This window comes from Lithobates pipiens, unplaced genomic scaffold (genome assembly GCF_037356315.1).
Source record: "Lithobates pipiens isolate NorthernLeopardFrog02 unplaced genomic scaffold, aLitPip1_a1.2 Scaffold_1, whole genome shotgun sequence".
NCBI classification, from domain to species: domain Eukaryota; kingdom Metazoa; phylum Chordata; class Amphibia; order Anura; family Ranidae; genus Lithobates; species Lithobates pipiens.
Genome location: NW_027507685.1, coordinates 113,997,763 through 114,021,308, shown reverse-complemented (window position 1 = coordinate 114,021,308; position 23,546 = coordinate 113,997,763). Strand labels below are relative to the sequence as shown.

At 44.7% G+C, this 23,546-nt stretch overlaps 1 protein-coding gene and 1 long non-coding RNA gene across 4 annotated transcripts in view; one reads left to right on the top strand and one right to left on the bottom strand.

The window, feature by feature from the left end:
- Positions 1-19,872, top strand: part of LOC143967209 (uncharacterized) — an 87,883-nt gene extending 68,011 nt beyond the window's left edge. Inside the window, exon 5 of the long non-coding RNA XR_013271633.1 lies at positions 19,459-19,872. This is a non-coding gene — a long non-coding RNA (uncharacterized LOC143967209). The remainder of the gene's footprint in view (positions 1-19,458) is intronic.
- The window catches only part of GDPD2 (glycerophosphodiester phosphodiesterase domain containing 2), a 55,630-nt gene continuing 37,068 nt past the window's right edge, over positions 4,985-23,546 (bottom strand). For all 3 annotated transcript variants that reach the window (XM_077474349.1, XM_077474347.1, XM_077474346.1), the window contains 4 exons: positions 22,859-23,006; positions 22,450-22,532; positions 20,384-20,409; positions 4,985-7,893 (listed from right to left, as the gene is read on the bottom strand). In XM_077474349.1, the coding sequence (XP_077330475.1) occupies positions 7,847-7,893; positions 20,384-20,409; positions 22,450-22,532; positions 22,859-23,006 (304 nt within the window). In that variant the 3' untranslated portion in view covers positions 4,985-7,846. The remainder of the gene's footprint in view (positions 7,894-20,383; positions 20,410-22,449; positions 22,533-22,858; positions 23,007-23,546) is intronic.

Here is a 23,546-nt window from a genome sequence, read left to right as displayed (position 1 = left end):
TTTGTAGATTTTTTTGATGTGTTGAGTTGACTCCACCATAAGAATATAAGTGTGTATAAGTACAGGAAATGAATACCTGGAACCGTGTAACTTTGCAATAGAAATCATACCTGAAGTTCAGCATTAAAGCGGAGGTCCACCCTAAAGTGAACCTTCCGCTCATTGGAATCCTCCCCCCCCCCCCTCCGGCGCCACAATTGGCACCTTTCAGGGGGGAGGGGGTGCAGGTACCTGTACAGTACAGGTATCTGCACCCACTTCCGGGATAGCTCTCTGCAGAAAGGGGCGTAGATCTACGCCCCTTTCCGAAAGTCCCCCGCTGCCTGCTGGGAAACACACAGATCCCAGAGGCAGCGGGTCCATCCTTATTGCGCAGCGCGACTCGTGCATGCGCAGTAGGGAACCGGGAAATGAAGCTGAAAGGCTCCACTTCCTGATTCTCATACCCAAGATGGCGGCGGCAGCACCCGAGAGACGATCGAGAGATCGGCTTCGGGTGCCGACATCGAGGGCGCGCTGGGCGGGTAAGTGTCCTTATTTTAAAAGTCAGCAGCTGCAGTATTTGTAGCTGCTGGCTTTTAAAAAAAAAAAAAAAAAAACGGCAATGGCAAAAAAAGCAACTGCAAGCAGGATAATGAGCCAGGAGGGATGTCAGTAAGCCAATCTAGAAACAAACAGCAGGAGATGGATGATTCCTTGTGATGTGACCAACGCGAAGGCAAAGGAGAAGTGGGCTGGAAGGCTTTAAATAGGCAGGTCAGACGAGCATCATCAGGAACAGCTGGTAACTGTGGAGAGAGAAGAGAGCTTGCAATTAGCCGACAGCTGAGCGACCAGCACAGAGGAGGAAGGGGGTAAGCCAGCCCTGACACCCGTCATTGGTGTCAGTGGGAGGAATAGTGCCCCGTCATTGGTGTCAGTGGGAGGAATAGTGCCCCGTCATTGGTGTCAGTGGGAGGAATAGTGCCCCGTCATTGGTGCCAGTGGGAGGAATAGTGCCCCATCATTGGTGTCAGTGGGAGGAATAGTGTCCCTCTATTGGTGTCAGTGGAAAGAATGGTGCCTTATTGTTGGTGTCGGCAGGAGGTGTAGTGCCCCATCATTGTAAGAAATGGTGCCCCAAGGGTCAGATGGAGGCCACTGTTTGGAGACCTCTGGTATAGAGCAATGCTACATTTTTTTTCTTGAATGGAAAGTGAATATGTATTTGTAAGATATGAAATGTAGCTTTTCTTGACAAATTCCCTCTAAGGAGATTTTAATTGATCCCAGTGAGGTGACAGCACACCGTATATCGCCGGGGCAGGCCAAGAAATCTCATTCCTAATCATCTGTTATCACTTCAGTTCCTTTTGGAAAGCCATTTGTGAAGTTTATCAATGGATGCCGTCAGATCGGAGCAGTGAGCAGGTTCTCCGGCCTCGCCATGGAGAGGACGACGAGGAGGTCATTGATGAAAGTCAAATGTACTTTTTGGCCTACATAATATAACATGAAGGGCAATAGCTGGGGGACAGATCGAACCTGGAGAAAACTGTTCCTTATTTAGAAGAGAACTGGGACAGGGGCCTCCAAGCTACTACTTCCTGTGTAGTTCCTGGTCAGCCTCAAAAACAGGGCACTCAGCCTGGCAAACCTCCATATACAGTCCATCCAAAAAAAGAAAGAGAAAGGCCGGTGCCATGAAAATCATCTAAAACATCATTTTATTCATGCAAGTGAACAACAGTAATAAAAAATAAAAATCCCAACGTGTTTCGGTCGTCTGTCCTGATTAAGGCCTGACGGCCAAAACGCATTGGCTTTTCTGGCTGTTGTTCACCTGCATTAATACAATTATGTTTTAGCCGACTTTCATGTCACCAGCCTTTCCCTTTTTTTTTTTTTTTTCTTTATTTAGAGCCAACAATGTGTTTTAAGGGTTTGCAGATCCCCCTTCTTCAGGACTTTCCACATCTGGATGTCGCTCCATGCCAAAGGTCAAATGTACGTTTTTTTTTTTCCTATGCAATTCTAAACAACATAACCTGAAGCGCAATAGAGAGGCATAGACCTACCCTTAGTAAAAAGTTTTTTTATCTTGATGCCAGATCTAGACAACTCCAACACGTTTCAGGGTTTACAAAGCCCCCTCCTCAGGGCCCTTTTTTAAATGGTGCAGGTTCAGATTTGTGCAACGTACCTTGGTCATTGCTGAAGGTCAAATGCACTTTTTGGCCTGCCCAATCTCAAATAATGTAACTTGAAGGGCAGTAGGTTATGGATAGATCAAACCTGGGCAAGACTGTTAACGTGTTTCAGGGATTGCACAACCCCCCCCCCCCCCCCCCCCCCCCTTCTTCAAGACCGGTTGAAGTTGCAGAGGTTCATATCCGTGTAATTGGCATTAGTCATTGCTATGCATTCTCAAACAACATAACATGAAGGGCAATCAAGAGATAAAGAACTTTATACCAAGGTTTGGGTCTTTATCGAAACCTAAACATTCAACAAGTTTCGGGGTGATGAAAATCCTCCTTCCTCAGGGCTGATTTCGAATTGTGTTTGAAGCCAAACTCCAGGAACAAATGGACATTAAAGTCTCCGTTTGGCCCAGCTTGGTCAAGTTTGATGCTCCACATGCAAACACTGCATTTCATTGTAGTAGGCAGTAACTTTATTGGGATCTTATTGTGTGGGGACATGGAGGGGGACCATAAGAATGAGAAGACGCTCCTAGAAACCAATCTGGGGGGCTACCAGGAGCAAATATAAGAAACCAGTTTTGTCTATGCGGATGAAGTTATAGGAACATGTAGTGGTCTCCTTGACCGGATATTGGAGAAATGTATTCGTGGTCCATGTAATTCCAGAACTTCTGACCTCTTAGACCAGTGATGGTGACCCTCGGCCCCCCAGATGTTTTGGAACTACATTTCCCATCATGCTCATGCACTCTGCAGTGTAGGTGAGCATCATGGGAAATGTAGTTCCAAACCATCTGGGGTGCCAAGGTTCTCCATCACTGTGTTAGAGTTTAGTCCTCTCAGTTCTCTGGGCTTCTCGGGTGGGAAGTGCTCCCCCTGCTGATCGGTACTTAGGATTCCCACCTGAATCTACATATTGGAATCAAATAGATTACAGAAATTTGAGCCATTTTCTCTCCTAATGTTCCCCTGGGATCCCCACCCTGAGGGTACATACGGGGTTTCTACAAGTGATTTCCCCTCCCCCATTAACATTTATTGGACTTTGGACGCTTTCGTATCTTTACCCACCTCCCTCCTGAAGAGTGAACGGCGAGAATATACTCCTCCTTCTCATCTTGAGTTGGCTGTGATGAATTGTTTTGCAGAGACAGTAAAAAAATAAAAAATAAAAATAAAAAAACACATGTCCTTCTAAAGCTTGCCAGTGTCCAATCATCTGAAGGTACGAGTCTATAACCCGGGGTCTATGAATACTCAGCCCATGTCCTGCAGGATTACAATGATACGGATTTCTACACGTGTATATACAGAAACATGTCAGCTTCTGAAAAGGCTGGAGGGACTTCCCTCTATTGCTGGAAGTAAGAGTGTCTTCTCTGGTTGAAGTAGAGATTGTGATGTCATCCACTTTTCCTCTCCAGCAATCAGAGCCAGCCTCGTATTCATTGACAAAAAATACAAGGCGGTTCCTGAGTGGTGGAAGGACCGGAGCAGAGTGAGGTCTCTCCAGCCTGTCCAGAAGATGACACGGCTTACTGTATGTAGACAATGGTACTGCCATGCACTGCGGTGTCCTCAACGAGCATGTGGAGAACCAATCTGGCCTCCATTAAGCCTTTATGGGCATATATTTCTAGAATTCTGCTTTAAATGGCCTTGATGCATCCACATGCATTAAAAGGGTCCAATGAACGCTTCTTGGCCTTTTAGCTAAGTTCAGGCGTCGTATCCTGTTCTTTTCCATGCCCAGTGGGCTCTATCTTTATGTGTCTTTTCCCTTTACTCATGGATGGTAGGGTACGGGTCTTCGGTCCTACCCTGAAGTCCAGAAGGTGTGGCCATTAGGTTCCTTCCTCCCCTGCCTGCGTTCGGCGTGGGGGGGGTGATTCGCGTTGGTGCAAAAATCCTTTAACGAAAAACCCATACGTGAACACACACAAAAAAGTGCCCTTTTGTCCACCCCCGGAAGGGGTAAGACTCGCTCCCCGGGGGGGTCAAGGTACAAGGCTCCTGCCAGGGGCCATAGGTCCAACATGATTTGCCTAACCAGAAGGCCTGACAGACCACTGTTCTTCTTGGACAGCCGAGGTGATCCCCGAAATACTAGGTTAGGGGGGCTCTTCCGAAGATAGACCCCCCCTCAGAGGCAGGGGAGGAAGGAACCAGAAGGCCACACATCCTCCCCCTAGACGGCAGGGTAAGCCCGAGGACTCACCCTTCACCCAATGAATAAAAAAACACACACAAAAGTTGAAGGTAACAAACCGTGAAGAGATTGAAAAAAAAAAAAAAAAAAGTGGCTGTGCCCAAATTGTGCATTGGCCAGTGATGCCGAACGGCACCCCCCCCCCCACCACCGATGTTTTGGAACTACATTTCCCATGATGCTCCACTACACTGCAGAGTGCATGAGCATCATGGGAAATGTAGTTCCAAAACATCTGGGGTGCCAAGGTTCGCCATCACTGGCCTAGACCCCGAGGCCTGGTAAGCAAGAATTGCCCCTCGGATTTAGCCAAACGCCAGGCCCTAAAAGGCAGCGAGTTCTTTTCACACAGTGGGGTCCTACACCCAAGTGTTATGAAGAGCTCCCCTATGATGGCCACTCCCAGGGTGCACAGACCCTGCGGATCATCTGTCTTCCCAGCCCATGGCCAGACAAGGTAGACCCCTTCCATGGTCTGTTTATAGCTGGTGAAAACCGATATACATATTTATTGCAAATATATCATATAAATCTCAAGCTTTATCCCCTCCCGCCATCATAGATAAAATAATATCACACACGGCAAATATTAGTTTTTAAATAAAGTTTTATTTATTCAGGTCTCACAGCCCGGCACATTTTACAGACAGTAAGTTAAAGAGACATTACCACCTTCACCCTTTTCAGGGCAAAGTGACAGGGCCTCTTTAAAAGCCCAACCTCCGGCCACCATCTACTATAAACCTTCATAGTGCTCCCCCCAATGACAGAAGAGTAGAAGGAGCGATGACATCACACCCTTTGTCATGTGACACATCTAGTAGCCAATTTCCAGGCCTGAACCCCAAGTACTACTCCATTACCATGCCCCCCCCCCCCCCCCAATCCCTGGAAACACCAGGAGGTGCTACACCCAAAGAGGGGGAGAGCTATGAGGGCGGGTATAAAGGGGTTAGGGGGTGTGAGCTTTAAAAAAGGGGGAGCTGTCCTTTTTAACCTGAGAATTTTGTAGTGTAGGTTATGGTTGCCACCTCACACATATTAATTACAGGGGTTCTGTGGCTGATTAAGGTGGTAATTAAACTCTCACTTGGTGCCTTATCTGCATTTAATTAGCCTCAGAACCTGTTTAATGCAAAGATGGTTGGGTTTAAAGGGATGAGGCGGCAACTCTATTGTAGGGTGACACCAAAGCTGAGGGTAAGTAATGCAGGAGCCATCGATCCAAGCAGTCTCCACCACTGCAAATCCAATCAGGTTCCTGGTCTAAGGAGCCCGTCCTCACTCCATGAAGACACAGAAAAAAGGAGAAGCCAAAGACGCCACTTAGCTCGGTCAATGTTTATTCAGCCATAAAAGAAGAAGAAGAAGAAGAAAAAAAAAAAAACAGCCCACATGACTACATCCCTGAAGGTGAAACATGTCAGAGAGGGGTTGTCTCCTTGCAGAGATGAACTGTTTGTTGCGTTTATAACTGACTAAATATTGATTGAGCCAAGTGACATAATTGGTGTGTGACTTCTCCTTATCGGCATCTTCATAAAAGCAAGGACAGGTTCCTCAGGCCAGGACCCAAATGGATTTGCAGTGGTGGAGGCTTGAATCAATGACTCCTCCATTACCCACCTTCAGCTTTGGGTTGAGAGTTTAGTGGAGCTTCCACTTTTCTGTACCAAAGCTGAAGGGTTCAGGATGTAGGTCCATGTACTGGACCTGGGCTGCCCTACTCCTGGAGGGACCAGTGGGGGGTTGTCAACATAAATTGACATGATGCACCACCCAGACATCCAAATATATCTACAAAAAGTGCCACCACCAAGGAATGTCGGCCCCAGCATAGAGTGGGCGAGACCTTCAGGCAACTTCGTTTTAAAGAGTATAATACGGCCAACTTATTTCATGGTTGGCGCCCCCCTCCAATTCTTGGGAATAAAAACTTTTTTTTAAAAAAATATAAAAAATGTTCTCCTATAGGATTATTACTCATTCCCTAAAGAAGTGGGCACCCCCACCCCTTTAAAGTGCATTGAATGGATTTTGATCATCTAAAATATTTGGAACTTTAAAACAAAGCCTGTGAAGGGCCCTTGCCGGTCATGGGTTCCATCGTTTCGAGCCAACATTTTTAACCTCTTGACAGCCAGCTAATGTGCGGTGGTAGGGGAAAGGGCGGAGCCTTAATGCCCGTTATGCATCCTTGGCAGGCTGAGGGTTCTGTGCAGGCTTACCGCACATTCCTGGCACAGTGGCCGACCTGTCAGACAGCAGCTCCTGGTTTGTGTGACCAGGAATTGATGGCCTTCCAATCATATATGACCAACGAGACAGCCAATCGCAGCGATTATGTGATTGGGAAGTCCGCCCCAGCTCCCACTTAAATGGCCACCAAGAAGGGGTTAAAGCTCGTATTTACACATTTAATACAAAAGCGTAGGGGGTATGAGTAAGAACAGCATGGATACCGTAAGCCTGAGCAAAAGCGGAAGACAATAATCAGAAACTCGTAACACAAGGATATCAGATTGTAAACCAACATTTTAAATAGTGAAAAAAAAATCCAAAAATATAAACCTCTCTAAAAAGTTATCCTATAATAAATGTCACCCTTTTCCACATTAAGAAAAATATTCCACTCTAAAAGCCCAAATCCAGCCAGCACATTTTAGGTGTGCATAGTGTGTAGAAAGGTTAGAAGCCTTGTCCGGTTCTTATTGCCATCTTGGAGATCTTTCCTCACATCCTGTCCATCTGATGAGTGTCAGAGGAAATGAAGAGGGAAACCTCAGCAGGGACACAGGTAGGGGCTCATGTACACACGGACTAGGTTAACCACAGGAAAAAAAAATGCAACACACAACACTGCAATTTCACTGAGTTTCTCAGCCGTCAGTCAACAACGGGAGTATTCCACGTTCAGGAGAGGAAAGTTGAACCTCCCCTAACCACAGCAGCTTCTAAACTCTTGTAAAAGCCTATCTGTACATGGGCACATGGGGTTTTATGGAGCTGAGTTTAGAAAGTTTGGCAAAAAAAAAACCCCCGCCAAAAGCTCCTAAACTCAAGGTTAGAAACCGTAGTGTACATGAACCTTAACATCTAAAACCAGAGGTTCTGACTTTTTCTTCCACTACCCAAAATCTCATATATAAATATTTTATTTTTGGCTGAAAATGGGCTTTAAAGAGTTATTCTGACCAGAAAAGTGGTCAAAGTACATCTTACAAATCTATAAATAGACCGCACCCGGAATATGCCAAAGGCACAGCTGGTCTCAGAATCTTTGTAGGCTTCAGTCTCTTCCATTCCCTTGGCAAAGATTTGGAGATTTGCGCTTTAAAAGTTCCGATAAGTCTCTTAGATGGGTCTGCTCCATTTTCAGCGCTTCCCCTTCCGGAAAAGTGAAGAAGGGACAGTTTATGGTGCAGATGTATCAAAGCAGCATCAAGTCACATCAGGAGACCAGATTCTCTATCTTCATCAGCAGCACAGTCTCGGATTCTGGAATTATACAGATTGGTCATATTAGAAGATAGAAGAGTACATGAGATATAGAAGAGTGACAGCAGAGGACCACCAAAAATCCCCCCAGGTCACCATGAAATCTAGAAGAGTGACTGCAGAGGACAATCAAAAGGTCTATCCAGGCCACCATAAAATATAGAAGAGTGATGACAGAGCACCACCAAGAATTCCATCCAGTTTACCATGAAATATAGAAGCGTGACAGCAGAGGACCACCAAAAATCCCATCCAGGTCACCAAGAAATATAGAAGAGTGATGGCAGAGCACCACCAAGAATTCTATGCAGTTTACCATGAAATATAGAAGCGTGATGGCAGAGGACCTTCAAAAAGGTCCAGCCGATTCCCTATGACATCTAGAAGAGTGGCAGCAGAGAACCATTAAGTGGCCCACCATGAAATGTATAAAAGTCATGGCACAGAACCAAGAGGTCCATCTGGTCTACCATTTTATTTAGCGTTGTGCTGATACTAAGCATAGGCATAAGTACCTGTACTCGTGCAAATGCAACAATACTAAAGCCGATACCTTGAGCCCCGCTTCACACTGCTGTGGTGCGAATTCCATCTGTTAAGTGCGATTTATGTGCAAATTCACGGCGCGATTTTGGTTTGTCAGGTGCGATTACAATGTGGACTTTAAGAAACCGGAGCTGTGCCCAAGCCAGTTGTTAGGGAGCAGGGCTGCCGTGTCCTTAACCGGTGACTCTGATAAAATGTAAACACGTGGAATGCAGGTGTTCCGTCAGATTAAGCAACCCATCAGATTTAGTAACGACAGTGACGTTCCATCGTGGCCATCTTTGTACATCTCGCACTCGGCCACACTAAGCCTACAGTCTGAAGTCACCAAGCGGACATCTTTTTACACCCACCAAAGTCTTGCATTTCACACTTATTTTTACTGAGCTTATAACATATGAAATACAATATTTAGAAGTCCAAGACATGGTTTTGATGTTGAATTTTAGAAGCAGCAAGCCTGCCGATCTCACAGGTTTGCTGATCTAACAGAAGACCGCTGATTTTTTTAAATTCAACTTTAAAACAGTGTCACGGTTTTCTAAATCCTGTATTTCACGATACAAGCTCAGTTTAGTGGTAAAGACGAGTGTGACATGCAAAACTTCGGTGGCTGTAAAAAGATGTCCGCTTGACAACTTCAGACTGTAGGGTTACTGTGGACGAGGGCGGTGTACCAAGATGGCCGCAATGAAACGTCACATCCATTACAAATCACCTGCAGGAAATGGTTTGCCTAGGTTTAACTTGTATTACCTGTATGTAGCCTCAGCTGTCAGTATACAGCGCTGTGTTCCAGCAGTGATATGGAACTTCCTGTCTCACTCTGGAGAAAAAATGTCAGGCTGAGCACTGCTCATCCATTCACAGGTAGCTTTGTCCTCTGTGAATGAATACAAAGCTTCCTCTCATTGGCGGTTTAGATTGCCTGAGGCATGTGGATGACATCACAATCGGAGGAAGCTTTGTGTTCATTTATAGAATACAAAGCTTCTTGTGAACAGATGAGCAGCACTCCAACCCTATTTTGCTCTGGGAGAGGGACGGGAACACAGCGCTGTATACCGATAGCTGAGGCTACACACAGGTAATACAGCGCTCCCAGCAAGCACACTTCTTGGTGCAGGAAACGGTAGAATTGGCCCACCTTGGTCCAAACAAACTATTTAAAAGGGGACATTAAAAAGCAGAGTTAGGCTTTAAAAGGTTTCAGTCTAGTTCATTCTGGAGAAAATAAAAGCATAACTAAATTAAAGAAGAAGAAAAAAAATTTCCTATATTTCATCCCCAAGCAAAACATGACTTGGTAGTTGGTGGAGAAACCCTTTTTGGCGATCACAGAGGTCAGACATTTCTTGTAGGTGGTGACCAGGTTTGCACACATATCAGGAGGCATTTTGGTCCACTCAGATCTTCTCTAAGGCCCGATTTGCAGTTTGCGTTTATCAATACACATCTTTGATCCATTTAGTCTATAAGGTTTCTTGGCTGTCGCTTGGCAACTCGAAGTTTCAGCTCCCTCTATACATTTTATATAGGATTAAGGGGTGGAGACTGGCTAGACCACTCCATGACCTTAATGTGGTTCTTCTGGAGCCACTACTTTGTTGCCCTGGCGGAATGTTTTGGGTCATTATCATGCTGGAAGACCCATCCATGACCCATCTTCAGTGTTCTGGCTGAGGGAAGAATGTTCTCATCCAAGATTTTACAATACATGGCCCCGTCCATTGGCCCCTCAATGTGGCAAAGTCAGCCTGTACCTTTAGCAGAGAAACAGCTCCAAAGCACCAGGTTTCCACCTCCATGTGTGACTGTAGGGATGGTGTTCTTAGGGTCATAATCACCATTTTTTAATATGCTTCTTCTTGAGCCCCTCCTTTGATGCCTTGGCGGTATGTTTTGGGTCATTGTCATGCTGGAAGACCCATCCCTGACCCATCTTCAGTGTTCTGGCTGAGAGAAGGTGGTTCTCATCCAAGATCTTACAATACATGGCCCCTCAATGCGACAAAGTTGACCTGTACCTTTAGCAGAGAAACAGCCCCAAAAGACCACGTTTCCACCTCCCATGTGTGACTGTAGGGATGGTCTTCTTGGGGTCATAGTCAGCATTTTTTTCCTCCAAAACACGGTGAGTTGAGTTGATGTCAAAGAGCTCAATTTTGGTCTCATCTGACCACAGAACTTTCTCCCAATCCTTCTCTGAATCATTTAGATGTTCATTGGCATGTGACTGTACATGTTCCTTCTTGACTCGCCGTGTTTGGAGGATGAAAAGGACTATGACCCTAAGAACACCATCCCTGGAGTCAAGCACAGAGGTAGAAACATTATGCATTGGGGCCGTTTCTCTGCTAAAGGTACAGGCCGACTTTTCCGCAGCAAAGGAGGGGCTCAAGAAGAAGCACATTAAGGTCATGGAGTGGCCTAGCCAGTCTCCAGGCCTTAATCCTATAGAAAAATTATGAAGGGAGCCGAAACTTCGAGTTGCCAAGCGACAGCCAAGAAACCTACAGGATTTAGAGAAGGTCTGTAAAGAAGAGTGGAGCAAAAATGCCTCCTGAGATGTGTGCAAACCTTGACACCACCTACAAGAAACGTCTGACCTCTGATCACCAACAAGGGTTTCTCAACCAGCTTATAAGGGGATCAAATACTTATTTTACTCACTGAACTGCAACTCCATTTATAACATTTGTATTGTGTGTTTTTTTCTGGATTTTTGTTTCATATTCTGTCTCATATCATATTCTGGATGAATGCAAAGCGGTTTTCTAACTGGATAAGGTGGAGAGGCGATGTTGTGTTCATCTCCATCCAATCAGAGGACACTTTGTATTAGTTTAGAAAATGCAAAGCATTCTGTGAATGGCACTCATGTGGAGAGGAGAGCCTCCAGTTTTCACAATGCAACAGGGCAGGGATGTTGTTCATAAAGGTAATCCAAAAAAAAAAAAAAAAAAAAAGTGTAAAATAAAAAAGTAAATAATTTTTTTAAAATAAATTTTATACTAAAGCGACCCGTCCCACCACGCAAATGCGAACGCATGCGCTGTTCCCATGCGCATATGTAAACAGTCATTACACCACACATAGGAGGTATTGTCGTCAATGTCAGAGTGGGAGCAATAATTCTATCACCAGTCCTCCCTGTATACCTCCAAACTGGTAACCAGTAAAAGGCGTCTAAAGCGTCGCCTATGGAGATTTTTTTTAAGTACTCTAGTTTGTTGCCAATTAAAAGTTTGTAGAATTTAACTCCATAAATTCGCCCCTTTTTAACGAATGAAACCACCAAGATCTTCGTTATCTCTCGCCTTGACTATTGCAACTCCCTTCTCATTGGCACGCCTCTCCATAGGCTCCTTCCCTCTTCAGTCCATCATGAAAGCTGCTGCCAGACTTATCCACCTTACCAACCCTCTCCTCCAATCCCTACACTGACCTCTGTTCAGCGTCCGCCAGCCTTCTCCTCCAATCCCTACACTAGTCTCCATTCAGCGTCCGCCAACCCTCTCCTCCATTCAGCGTCCGCCAACCCTCTCTTCCAATCCGTGCACTGGCCTCCATTCAGCGTCCGCCAACCCTCTCCTCCAATCCCAACACTGGTCTCCATTCAGCGTCCGCCAACACTCTCCTCCAATCCCTACACTGGTCTCCATTCAGTGTCCGCCAACCCTCTCCTCCAATTTCTACACTGGCTCCCAATCAGTGTCCGCCAACCCTCTCCTCCAATCCCTGCACTGACCTCCATTCAGTGTTCCAAGTAATTTTCTAGCAAAAAATACTGATTTAAACTTGTAAACATAAGGTGGCAGAAAAAGCCCGGTCTTCATCCACTTGTCACCGGGAGGACGTCCATGGCTGATCAGAGCAGGGTAAAGAGCCAAAGACAGTGGGCCCTTTACCGTGTGATCAGCTGTCAGCCAAAGACAGCTGATCACCGTAGTAAAACAGAAGTCGGTTATCAGCTTTTTTTCCCCCCCTCTCTTCTATATGAAGAAAAGAAAAAAGCAGTTAAATGGTTTTGGTTAGAGGCACATTAGTCCCCTTAGTGCTGCTAATCAGTGCTGCCCATCACTGCCTCTTGATCAGTGCCCATCACTACCCCGTGATCAGTGCCCATCAGTGAAGGGGGAAAAATGACCCAATTATTAGAAAAAAAAAAAAAAAAAAAAGTGATGATTAACCACTACAGCCCCGGACCAATAAACACCTTAAGGACCAGAGGTCTTTTTCCAATTTCGCACTGCGCTGCTTTAACTAGTAATTGCGCGGTCATTCAATATTGCACCCAAACGAAATTTGCGTCCTTTTCTTCCCACAAATAGAGCTTTCTTTTGATGGTATTTGATTGCCTCTGCGATTTTAATTTTTTGCGATATAAATGGAAAAAGAGCGAAAATTTTGAAAAAAAAAAAATATATATTTTCTTCTTTTTGTTATAAGAAAAATCGAATAAACTAAAATTTAGTCATACATTGAGGGCAAAATTTATTCAGCCACATGTCTTTAGTAAAAAAAAAAATGTCAATAAGCGTATATTTTTTGGTTTGCGCAAAAGTTATAGCGTCTACAACCTAGAGTACATTTTCTGGAATTTACACAGCTTTTAATTTATGACTGCCCATCTCATTTCTTGAGGTGCTAAAATGGCAGGGCAGTACAACCCCCCCCCCCCCAAATGACCCCATTTTGGAAAGTAGACACCCCAAGGAAATTGCTGATGGGTATGTTGAGCCCATTGAATATTTATTTTTTTTGTCCTGAGGGATTGAATAATGACAAAAAAAAAAATTTACAAAAAGTTGTCACTAAATGATATATTGCTCACACATGCCATGGTTATATGTGGAATTGCACCCCAAAATATATTCCGCTACTTCTCCTGAGTATGGGGATACCACATGTGTGGGACTTTTTGGGAGTCTAGTCGCGCACGGCACCCCGAAAACCAATCACCACCTTCAGGATTTCTAAGGGTGCAAATTTTTGAATTTACTCCTCACTACCTATCACAGTTTCGAAGGCCATAAAATGCCAATATAGCACAAAACCCCCCAAAATGACCCCACTGAGAGGCATGTTGAGTCCATGGAATATTTTATATTTTGCCACAAGTTGCGGGAATATTACAAACTTTTTTTTTTTTGCACAAAGTTGTCACTAAATGATATAGTGCTCACACATGCTATGGGCATATGTGAAATGACACCCCAAAATACATTCTGCTGCTTCTCTTGAGTACAGGGATACCACATGTGTGGGACTTTTTGGGAGCCTAGCCGCGTACGGGACCCCGAAATCCAAGCACCGCCTTCAGGATTTCTAAGGGCATAAATTTTTTATTTTACTTCTCACTACCTATCACTACCCATCACAGTTTTGAAGGCCATAAAATGGCAAGATGGCACAAAACCCCCCCAAATGACCCCATTTTGGAAAGTAGACACCCCAAGATATTTGCTGAGGGCCATGTTGAGACCATTGAATATTTTTTTTTGTCCCAAGGGATTGAATAATGACAAAAAATAAAAAAAAATTTTTTTTTAACAAAAAGTTGTCACTAAATGATATATTGCTCACACATGCCATGGTTATATGTGGAATTGCACCCCAAAATATATTCCGCTACTTCTCCCGAGTATGGGGATACCACGTGTGGGACTTTTTGGGAGTCTAGTCGCGCACGGCACCCCAAAAACCAATCACCACCTTCAGGATTTCTAAGGGTGCAAATTTTTGATTTCACTCCTCACTACCTATCACAGTTCGAAGGCCATAAAATGCCAAAATAGCACAAAACCCCCCAAAATGACCCCATTTTGGAAAGTAGACACCCCAAGCCATTTACTAAGAGGCATGTTGAGTCCATGGAATATTTTATATTTTGCCACAAGTTGCGGGAATATTACAAACTTTTTTTTTTGCACAAAGTTGTCACTAAATGATATATTGCTCACACATGCTATGGGCATAAGTCAAATTACACCCCAAAATAAATTCTGCTGCTTCTCCCGAGTACGGGGATACCACATGTAGGGGACTTTTTGGGAGCCTAGCCACGTACGGGACCCCCAAAACCAAGCACTGCCTTCCGGATTTAAATATAAAATGCTACCAAAAAAACGGTTAGCGATCGCAGGGCGTTTAGTGTTTTGTAAGTGACAGTGATCGATACTGCACTTGGGTGGGCTGGGCAGAGGGGCAAAACGCAGGTGCCAGCAGGTATCTGGGCTGATCCCGCTAACAATGCGTTTTTTGGAACCCTGAACTGCTGGGGACGCTAGTATAGATCTGATCAGATCAGATATTGATCTGTTCAGATTCTATACCACTACGGGAGGTTTATGCTTTGCGTGTGGGCGTTAGCAGTACTGGCACTAACCTAGTGCTGCCTGGGGCGACGCAGACCCTGACCCTAAAACCTAATTGATATCACCCGCCGGGTGATCAGGGGGTTAAACCTTTATTGGGTAATAAATGGTGGGTGCCCTGATGCTATAAAAAGCAAACTAACCAGAGTCACCCGTAACACTTATACGGTGATCAGTGGTGAAAGGGTTAACTAGGGGCAATCAGGGGGTTCAAATTTTTATTAGGTAGTATATGGGGGTCCCTGGCGCTATATAAAAACCTGATGGGGAACCTAAATAACTAACTGGCTAACCAGCGTCACCAGTGACACTTATACTGTGATCGCTGGTGAAAGGGTTAACTAGGGGCAATCAGGGGGTTAAAACCATTATTGGGTAGTATATCGGGGTACCTAGCGCTATAAAAACCTGGCGGTGAACCTAAAAAAATAACTAGCTACCTAGCGACACCAATGCAGCGATCAGAAAAATGATCGCTTAGTGACACTGGCAAAAGGGGGTGGTTTAACTCTAGGGGCAATCAGGGGGTTAAATCTTTATTGGGAGGTGATAGGGGGCTACCCTGGACCTAACCTAACAGAAATGATCAATGCAATCAGTGACACTGTGACTGGGGGGGAGGGGGGGGGGGTTGTGTGCCTGTGTGTACCTACATGTCAGTGTAGTGTTGGTGCACACTTACTTTTAGTCTTCTCCTCGTAGTCCGGTCAAAAAGACCGCCCCGAGGAGAATGACATCACTTCCTCCTTCCTGTGTAAACAATACACAGTGGGAGAAAGTTCGTCATTGGCCAGGAGCGATCCAGAGGGGGTGGCCAGAAACCAACGGCCATCCCCTCATCACAGATCGCTTCTGCAGCAAACCGGACCGCCGTATCCAGCGGGAGGGGGTCCGATCGGACCCCCCACCCGCTGGAAGGCAGGCACGTACATCTACGTGCTTGTGCCTGCCTGTGCCATTGTGATGATGTACAATGGCAATACGGCGGTCCTTAACCACTTGCCGACCGCCGCACGACGATGTACGTAGACAGAATGGCACGGGCAGGCATATGGGCGTACCTGTACGTCCCTGCCTTCCCGCGGGTGGGGGGCCCGATCGGGCCCCACCCCCGGTGCCAGCGGCGGTCGGTATCCGTTCAGGAGCGATCCGGGATGAGGGGGGCGGCCATTCGTTCATGGCCACCCCCTCGCGATCGCTCCTGACGAATGGAAGTAAGGCGTGACATCACTTCCTCTCCAGTAATGTAAACACAGGCAGAGGAAGTGATGTAATCTCTCCTCCGTGTCTGTATTTTTCGTTCCGGCACCGAGGAGAGAGGATCAGTGAGTTGCACCAACACGACACTACACAGTAGAACATGCCAGGCACACTCTCACCCCCCCTTCACCCCCCGATCACCCCCCCAATCACCCCTGCCCCCCCAGTCACAGTGACATCAATTGCATTTTTTTTTTTTTTTTTGCATTGGTGTCATTTGTGACTGTAATAACTGTTAGGGCAGTTAGGGTTAGCCCCCTTTAGTTCTAAGGTACCCCCCTAACCCCCCCAATAAAGGTTTAACCCCGTGATCACCCCCCGTCGCCAGTGTCACTAAGGCTGGGTTCACATTGCAGCGGTTTATGAGAACGGATGTGATTCGCACCGCACTGCAGTGCAAATCACATCCGATCTCTGTGCGATTCGAGTTCAGCCATACAGATAGTATGGCTGAATTCGCGTCGGACCCGCTGCAAACTCGCACGGGACCCTTTTTTTGGTCCGCAGCAGAATCGGATCGCATGGGTGTTCACACCATGCGATCCGAGTTTGCAGATCGCACTGCGATATGCGAACTGATCTGGGGGTGTCATTAACATTTCACTGACACTCCCAGCAGTTCGCATAGGGCAGTGTGAACTGCCGCCAGGAGGCATGCGATGCGGGAACCCGCCGCGGATTCGTGGCGTTCCCTCATCGCTCCAGTGTGAACCCAGCCTAATAAGTGATCGTTTTTTCTGATCGCTGTATTAGTGTCACAGGTGACGCTAGTTAGGCAGGTAGGTATTTAGGTTCGCCGCAGCTTTTTATAGCGCCAGGGACCCCCATATACTACCGCATAAAGCCCCCTGATTGCCCCCTAGTTAACCCTTTCACCAGTGATCACCATATAACTGTTACAGGTGACGCTGGTTGGTTAGTTATTTTGTTATAGTTTCAGGGCACCCGCCATTTATTACCTAATAAAGGTTTAACCCCCTGATCACCCGGCGGGTGATATAAGTTTGAGGGTCAGATAAGGTCTGCATCGCCCCAGGCAGCGTCAGGTTAGTGCCAGTACCGCTAACACCCACGCACAAAGCATACACCTCCCTTAGTAATATAGTATCTGATCAGATCTATATTAGCGTCGCCAGCAGTTTAGGTTTCCCAAAACGCATTGTTAGCGGGATCAGCCCAGATACCTGCTAGCACCTGCGTTTAGCCCCTCCGCCAAGCCCAGACCAGCCCACCCAAGTGCAGTATCGATCGATCACTGTCACTTACAAAACACAACACACAAAACTGCAGCATTTGCAGAGTCAGGCCTGATCCCTGCGATCGCTAACAGTTTTTCTTGTAGCGTTTTGATACAGTCGCTGACAGCCTAGGTGCTTTTTTACCTGTGAGTCTCACTAGTGTACCCCTAAATTTAGGGGTGTCTACTTTCCAAAATGGGGTCATTTGGGGGGGGGGGGGGGGGGTTTGTGTCATCTTGGCATTTTATGGCCTTCAAAACTGTAATAGGTAGTGAGGAGTGAAGTCAAATATTTACGCCCTTAGAAAACCTGAAGGCGGTTCTTGGCTTTCGGGGGCCCCGTACGCGGCTAGGCTCCCAAAAAATCCCACACATGTGGTATCCCAGTACTCAGGAGAAGCAGCAGAATTTATTTTGGGGTGTCATTTCACATATGCCCATGGCATGCGTGAGCAATATATCATTTAGTGACAACTTTGTGGAAAAAAAAAAAAAAAAAAAGTTTGTAATTTTCCCGCAACTTGTGGCAAAATATAAAATATTCCATGGACTCAACATGCCTCTCAGCAAATAGCTTGGGGTGTCTACTTTCTAAAATGGGGTCATTTGTGGGGGTTTTGTGCCATCTTGGCATTTTATGGCCTTCAAAACTGTGATAGGTAGTGAGGAGTGAAATTACAAATGTATACCCTTAGAAAACCTGAAGGCGGTGCTTGGCTTTCGGGGCCCCGTACGCGGCTAGGCTTCCAAAAAGTCGACCACATGTGGTATCCCCGTACTCAGGAGAAGCAGCAGAATGTATTTTGGGGTACAATTCCACATATAACCATGGCATGTGTGAGCAATATATCATTTAGTGACAACTTTGTGTAAAAAAAAAAAAAAAAAAAATTTTTTTTTTTGTCATTATTCAATCGCTTGAGGCAAAATAATAAAATATTCAATGGGCTCAACATGCCTCTTATCAATTTCCTTAGGGTATCTACTTTCCAAAATGGGGTCATTTGGGGGGGTTTTGTACTGCCCTGCCATTTTAGCACCTCAAGAAATGAGATAGGCAGTCATAAACTAAAAGCTGCGTAAATTCCAGAAAACGTACCTTAGTTTGTAGATGTGACAACTTTTGCGCAAACCAATAAATATACAGTTATTGACTTTTTTTTTTTTACCAAAGACATGTGGCTGAATACATTTTGGCCTAAATGTATGACTAAAATTGAGTTTATTGGATTTTTCTAATAACAAAAAGTAGAAAATATCATTTTTTTTCAAAATTTGCGGTCTTTTTACGTTTATATCGCAAAAAATAAAAAATCGCAGAGTCAGTCAAATACCTTTAAAAGAAAGCTCTATTTGTGGGAAAAAAAGGACGCAAATTTTGTTTGGGTACAACATTGCATGACCGCGCAATTACCAGTTAAAGCAGCGCAGTGCCAAATTGTAAAAAGACCTCTGGTCATTGGCCAGCAAAATGGTCCGGTCTGAAAGTGGTTAAGTGGTTAAATATCGGCAAAAAAAAAAAAAAGCCCCATAAAATTAATTCACTTTCATTTCGGTACAGTGTAGCATCACTGCAAAGTGTGACAGCGATGAAAGCTGACCTGGGCAGCAAGTGGTTAATTCATGAAAGATTGCGTTTGAAAAAAACAAACAAACGCTGTGCAAATACCGTGTGACATAAAAAAAAAATAATTGCAACACCCACTATTTTATTTTATAGTGTCTCTGCGAAAAAAAAAAAATGATATATTATATTTGGGGTTCTAAGTAATTTTCTAGCAAAACATTCGATTTTTACATGTAGGAGCGAAGTGCCAGAATTGGCCCGGTTGGGAAGAGGTCAATGGAGGATTGTTTTTTCGGTGACAGTGCCAGATTTATTACACCGCACGTGTGAGTTTCATCCAGAATTAGAACCAATCTCAGTCATTTGATTATGTACGGAATAGAATGTGTGAAAGAAGAATGCGGAGGTTTTTGTACAATGCAAAATCTAAATTCATAATTGCATTCTAATTCTAGATACATTCTTTTAATTAATTGTATCCACTACAATCCTATTGGCTGACAAACATATAATGTGTATATAAATATTCGCCATACGGATACATTTGAATAAACTTTCCTTTTATTCTTTTGTAGGATTTCAGAAGCACCAGAAATCCGTTTAATACATCCGAGAATCCGTCTGGATGAAAATTTTAAAAGCCTTCGGGCCGAAATGGGTTTGACCCGTCGATGACATCAAATGCTCTGCGTGCGAATGTACGAACAAAGAGCCAGCCGTGTACGGCCAGCTCTACCCTGACACCCTCCCATCACCAAACACTAATGAAGAATCCAAGTAGGCAGATTTACCGCTCCCCATTCCTGTTGGGGTTTTTTCAATCCCTCAACTTTTTGGATTATGGAGCCCCCTCTTTTCTCTAAATGCATTAATCTTACCTATTTGTGGCATTTAACCACATAAGGACCAAGCCTCTTTCTGAGATTTGTTGTTTTAAAACTTTTTTCTGCTAGAAAATTACTTAGACCCCCCCCATCTCCCCCTCTCTCCCCCCCCCCCCCCCCCCAACACAATAAAAACAAATTTCGAACACCCTGGAGAATAAAATGGCGGTTGTTGCGATACTTTCTGTCACACCGTATTTGTGTAGCGGTCTTTACAAGCGCACTTTTTGGGAAACATTAAAAAAATAAGCCGACAGTAAAGTTAGCCCAATTTTGTTCAGATCCTGAAGCTGAAACTCGAATACTTTGGCCACCTAATGTGAAGAGAGGACTCATTGGCAAAGACCCTGATTGCTGGGAAACATGGAGGAGAAGAGGACGACAGAAAACAAGATGGATAGAGAACATCATCGAAACAATGAACATGAAGTTAAGCAAGCTCCAGGAGGTAGTGGAGGACAGAAAAGCCTGGTGCACTATGGTCCGCGACTAAACGACCGAACAACAACAACAAATTCACACACATTGCAGGATATGACATTCTCCTCCCAATCGAGCAAGGATCTACATTGTATTAAATATATAGGAAAACAGGGTGCAAAACTTAACACATTACCTTCTTCTCTTCTCTGTAAACATTTCCTGCAACAAGAGCAAAACGTAAAATGTTCAGACAGTACAGCAACATTTCACTTTCAATTGATGTAGTAAAATATACAGTATATATAAATGGAGATAAAATATATATAAAAACTGTGAGCCAGCAAGAACTTTTCAAGCCAGACTAGAGACTATATGGCCAAGGGTCTGATGACACCTGACCATCAAACCTTTACTTTTTTTAAAGTCCCAATCCAGAACCATGGCCATTAATCTTGGGTTGTCCCCCCTTTTGTGACTTTAACAGCCTCCACTCTCCTGGAAAGACTTTCCACAAGTTTTTGGAGGGTGTCTGTGGGCATTTATGAGGCCCAGGTACTGATATTGGAGAAGACTTAGCTCACCATCTGTGTTCCAAATCATCTCAAAGGTGTTCAAGTAGGGTTGAGGTGAGGGCTCTGTGCAGGACATTTGATTTGGACACCCCATCCTAAAGCAATGGTTCCCCATTGGTGCTATAACATCCTCTACTCTTCTGAGAAGACTTTCCACAAGATTTTGGAGGGCGTCTGAGAATTTGGGGCCATTTGTGAGGTCAGGTACTGATGTTAGATGGGAAGACCTGGCTCACATGTTGGACACCAAAAAAAGACCTGGCACACCATCGGCATTACAATTCATTCCAAAGGCGTTCAGTAGGGTTGAGGACAGGGCTTTGTGCAGGATACTAATATTCCTACAACCATCACACCAATACCAGCTTGTTAAACATCTGATTCCAACACTATGGCCATTAATATGGAGTTGCCCTTTTTTGTAGTTATAAGAGGCTCCACTTTTTTGGGAAGATTTTGAAGGGTGTCTGTGCCCATTTTTGAGGTCAACCACTAATGTTGGATGAGAAGACCTGACTCACATTTCAAGCCTCGCGTTGAGCGGCAAAAAAGAAAATAAAGACCTGTCTCACCATCAGCATTCCAATTCATCCCAAAGGTGTTCAGTAGAGGTAAGGTCAGGGGCTCTGTGCAGGACGTTCGAGTTCCTCCATGACCTCAAACCCACTGAACACCTTTGAGATGAGAAGACTTCATTTCAAGAGTGTTCCGTAGGGTTAAGAACAGGTACGGATGTTGGCTGAGAAGACCTTATACCAAAAGGTCTTCCAAAAGTAGGGTTGGAGGTCAGGGCTCTGTACAGGACACTTGAGTTCCTCCATGACCTCAAACCCACTGAATGCCTTTGAGATGAGAAGACCACATTCCAACAGTGTTCCATAGGGTTAAGGACAGGTACTGATGTTGGCTAAGAAGACCTTATACCAAAAAGGTGACCTGGCTCACCATCAGCATTCCAATTTATCGCAAAGGTGTTCAGTAGGGTTAAGGTCAGGGGCTCTGTGCAGGACATTTGAGTTCCTCCATGACCTAAAACCCACTGAATGCCTTTGAGATGAGAAGACCTCGTTCCAAGAGTGTTCCGTAGGGTTAAGGACAAGTACTGATGTTGGCCGAGAAGACCTTATACCAAAAGGTCTTCCAAAAGTAGGGTTGAGGTCAGGGCTCAGTACAGGACACTAGTTCAGTGATGGTGAACCTTGGTACCCTAGATGTTTGGGAACTACATTTCCCATGATTCTCATGCACTCTGCAGTGTAGCTGAGCATCATGGAAATGTAGTTCCAAAACATCTGGGGTGCCAAGGTTCATCATCACTGGACTAGTTCCTCCACAACACCCTGATCACACCAGGTCTTTATGGAGCTGGTTTTGTAAACAGGGGCACAGTCATGCTGGAACAAAAAAGGGTCTTCACCAAACTGTTACCACAAGGTTAGAAGAACACAATTGTCTACAATGTTTTTGTATGATGGAGGATTACCCGGACCCTTCACTGGACCCCTGAACTCCATCATTTAGATGGGGTCCACAGACATTGTCCATATATAGTGTAGTATGTGAAAACTTTTCGTGCCCTTATTTAATTTTTGGGACATAGGAATAGGGTTGGTGGAAAACAAATCTTGGAGTTAAATGGCCCTCTCCATATAAAATTGCAGTCCCAGCTTAGCTTTCTCCCACTTACTTCTGAATCACAAATGCCCATACAATGTGGATAAGCGCCACAACATCCGCTACAATCCAAATGATCAAGTAATTATCAGGATCCTGTAGGAACAAAAAAGTACAAACGTCATCGGGAGGAACAAGACTTAAGTAAGCCCCCTTGTGTCTTTTATGTCCCAACTGAAGTTGAAGTCTCTCACCTTTTTATCTCCATTGTTTTACACCCCATGTTATTGTGTGCGAGTGATTTTTCGTTGTAAATGCCATAATATACCTTTTCTACGCCGCTTTATGGCTTCCCTCTGCAGTGCTCTGTGCTGGCAGAGTTGAGTAACAGCCACACCCCTTATCACAAATGCCCTTCCACAGACTTGTAATGTAGAAGAATGTGAGATGGCAGTCTTCTTCTGTAACCAGTGCTTACTCACCATCAGCCATATGGGTCTCTTCATGTCTTTCAGCAGCTGGAAGGCATTAGAGGTGACAGATGTGGCTCCTGCACACCACAGATGCGAGAACAGCCAGGGTTCATTTACCACAAACAGATTCACTGAAATATTGTCTTTGCGGTATGACCTGGGAACCAAGAATATGGATGTAAATAAAACACAACCAGCAAGATGAACTTCTAATACAAATAATTAGAGCAGACCAAAACCTCAAGAGCCACCTTATTCGTTGTGTCAGATTGTGGAGATTTCAACTCACTTCCTACATCGGAGACGCAACAGGAAGTTAAAAGGAAATCTCTCCAAAGTCATGGAAATCCCTTAGACAGTTGTCTCTGGAACAGGTGTCCCCATTGAAAGCCTTTTTCTCTATTCCTGTTATGGTGACAACTGCAAAGATTTGGAATTTCCATCACTTTCTGGCGACAATAGTCACCAGGACAAATAAAGTAAGGTGGATCCTAACAATGAGGATACGAAAGTAATACAAACCTGATGGAGGTTCAAAACTGTTCCTCACTCCATCCAAAACTAAACCAGAAATTGTTGGTTTTAGATACACCTCAAGTTAAAATTGAGGTAGATTGTCAAAAAGTGGTTATTAAAACAAGGTTTTTGGGCTACCAGGGTGCTCTAGAACAATAGTTGTCAATTACTTGATATAGGG